The 1,788-nt window shown below is 35.6% G+C and overlaps 1 protein-coding gene across 1 annotated transcript in view; it reads right to left on the bottom strand.

The window, feature by feature from the left end:
* Positions 1 to 832: 832 nt before the first annotated feature.
* LOC116076490 (vomeronasal type-2 receptor 116-like) overlaps positions 833 to 1,788 on the bottom strand; it is a 9,103-nt gene continuing 8,147 nt past the window's right edge. Inside the window, exon 4 of the mRNA XM_031350330.1 lies at positions 833 to 910. Coding sequence (XP_031206190.1) covers positions 833 to 910 — 78 coding nt within the window. The remainder of the gene's footprint in view (positions 911 to 1,788) is intronic.

Below are 1,788 nucleotides of genomic sequence, written 5' to 3'. Positions count from 1 at the left end.
TAGAGAATTGATATGCCAGGGTAGAGGATAGCCAGAGGTCAGTGCTCCAGCCTCTCATTGGAGAATGGGAAGATGGATGGGGAAGGAGTCTATGAGGATGGGAACAGAAGGTGAGGCATGGATTGGGATGTAGAATGAATATATTTAAAAGAAAATAATCATGTCCCTTTCAGAACTGAGATCTTTTTAATGCCATATACATATACAAAATGGAATTTATTTCATGAAAAATACTGAATGAGTCAACAAAGAGCCTTCTTTTTCACATCGATGATAATAACAATAAATCCTTTCTATTTGTGTTTCCTATTCAACCTGGAGAGACAAATGCCTATTCTATACCTGCTGAATGTAGTTACCTTATAACTATCTCATGTTTGCTGATCGTATTTTTACTTAATTTCACAACTTTCCCCCAGTTTTACTAGAACTAATTATTCTTCACTCGATGTCTTGGTGTGTAAACACAGGTGTGTGCAGAGGAGCTTAGCATATTCACTAAATCAACATGATATGCACCAGTGTAAAGGTGGTCACGTGCCAGGTTCCAATATTCTAATGAAAATGTACATACTATTGAATTTTGGGCATTGATGAGTTAATGAGTAACATCACATACTATAAGCTTTGAGAACACCACTGGTGTTCAGTCAGTTATAATAATATTTTCAGATTCTATATAACTATAGTTTCTACTTCATTAGCAGATATGCAAATATCAAATATATAAAACACTAATGCCTCCTGGAAAATGTTAATTAGTTTATAAAATACTATTCAAAATATATATTCTGTTTTTTATTGCACCCCTTCCATCTCATGAGTATCTTTGTCATTCACACTCTTCACAAGAACTTAATTTCTTTGTATAACCTGTTGTTTTACATGCATAAATTGTGTTGAAGACAACCTGGAATAAAATGTTGTAATTAAGTTAATTGAGAAAATTACTTATGCCATAAGACAGAGATCAAATAAAGAAAAATGCAACTGGGGAAATGAAACAATCCTCTGGGTCTCCTGTATGAAATAATACAATGATGGAACTATTATGGTGAAGGTAACAACATATAAATTTAGATAAAACCTAGTGTGATTGAAATATGATTTCCAGATTATAAAGACTTAATAATCAGTTTGATATTTTGTCAATTAAAATCTATGATGAAATGGATCAATTTCCCCTGCTGTGAGGAAGGGAAATTTTGATGTCACATTGCCTACAATGAATGAAAAAATGTGAATCATTCAGATGTTTTGTTTTAAGAGAACAAACAGGTAAATGATTTAATTAGATAAGCTGAAGTAAAGGAATGCCCATGTGGTTCTCTTGCCTAATTTTTCCTTTAGTTAGTGTTGTCAGAAAAGAAGATCAGAATACACAAAGTATAATCCACAAACCACAAAAAACTCAAGAAAAAGGAAAACCAAAGTGTGGATACTTCGTTCCTTCTTAAAAGGGGGAACAAAATACCCATGGAAGGAGTTGTAGACACTAACTTTGGAGCAGAGACTGTAAGAAGGACAATCCAGAAACTGTTCCACCTGGGAATCCTTCCCATAGTCAATCATCAAATCCAGACACTCTTGTGGATACCAGCAAGTGCTGGCTGACAGGAGCCTGATATAGCTGTCTCCTGTGAGGCTCTGACAGTGCTCAACTAATACAGAACTAGAGGCCCACAGCCATCCATTGGACTGAGCACAGGGTCCCCAATGGAGGAGCTAGAGAAAAGACCCAAGGAGCTGAAGGGTTTGCAGCCCCTTAGGACAAACAACAATATGAAC

This window comes from Mastomys coucha, unplaced genomic scaffold (genome assembly GCF_008632895.1).
Source record: "Mastomys coucha isolate ucsf_1 unplaced genomic scaffold, UCSF_Mcou_1 pScaffold4, whole genome shotgun sequence".
In the NCBI taxonomy this organism is placed as follows: Eukaryota; Metazoa; Chordata; class Mammalia; order Rodentia; family Muridae; genus Mastomys; species Mastomys coucha.
This window is presented reverse-complemented; position numbering and strand designations above follow the sequence as displayed.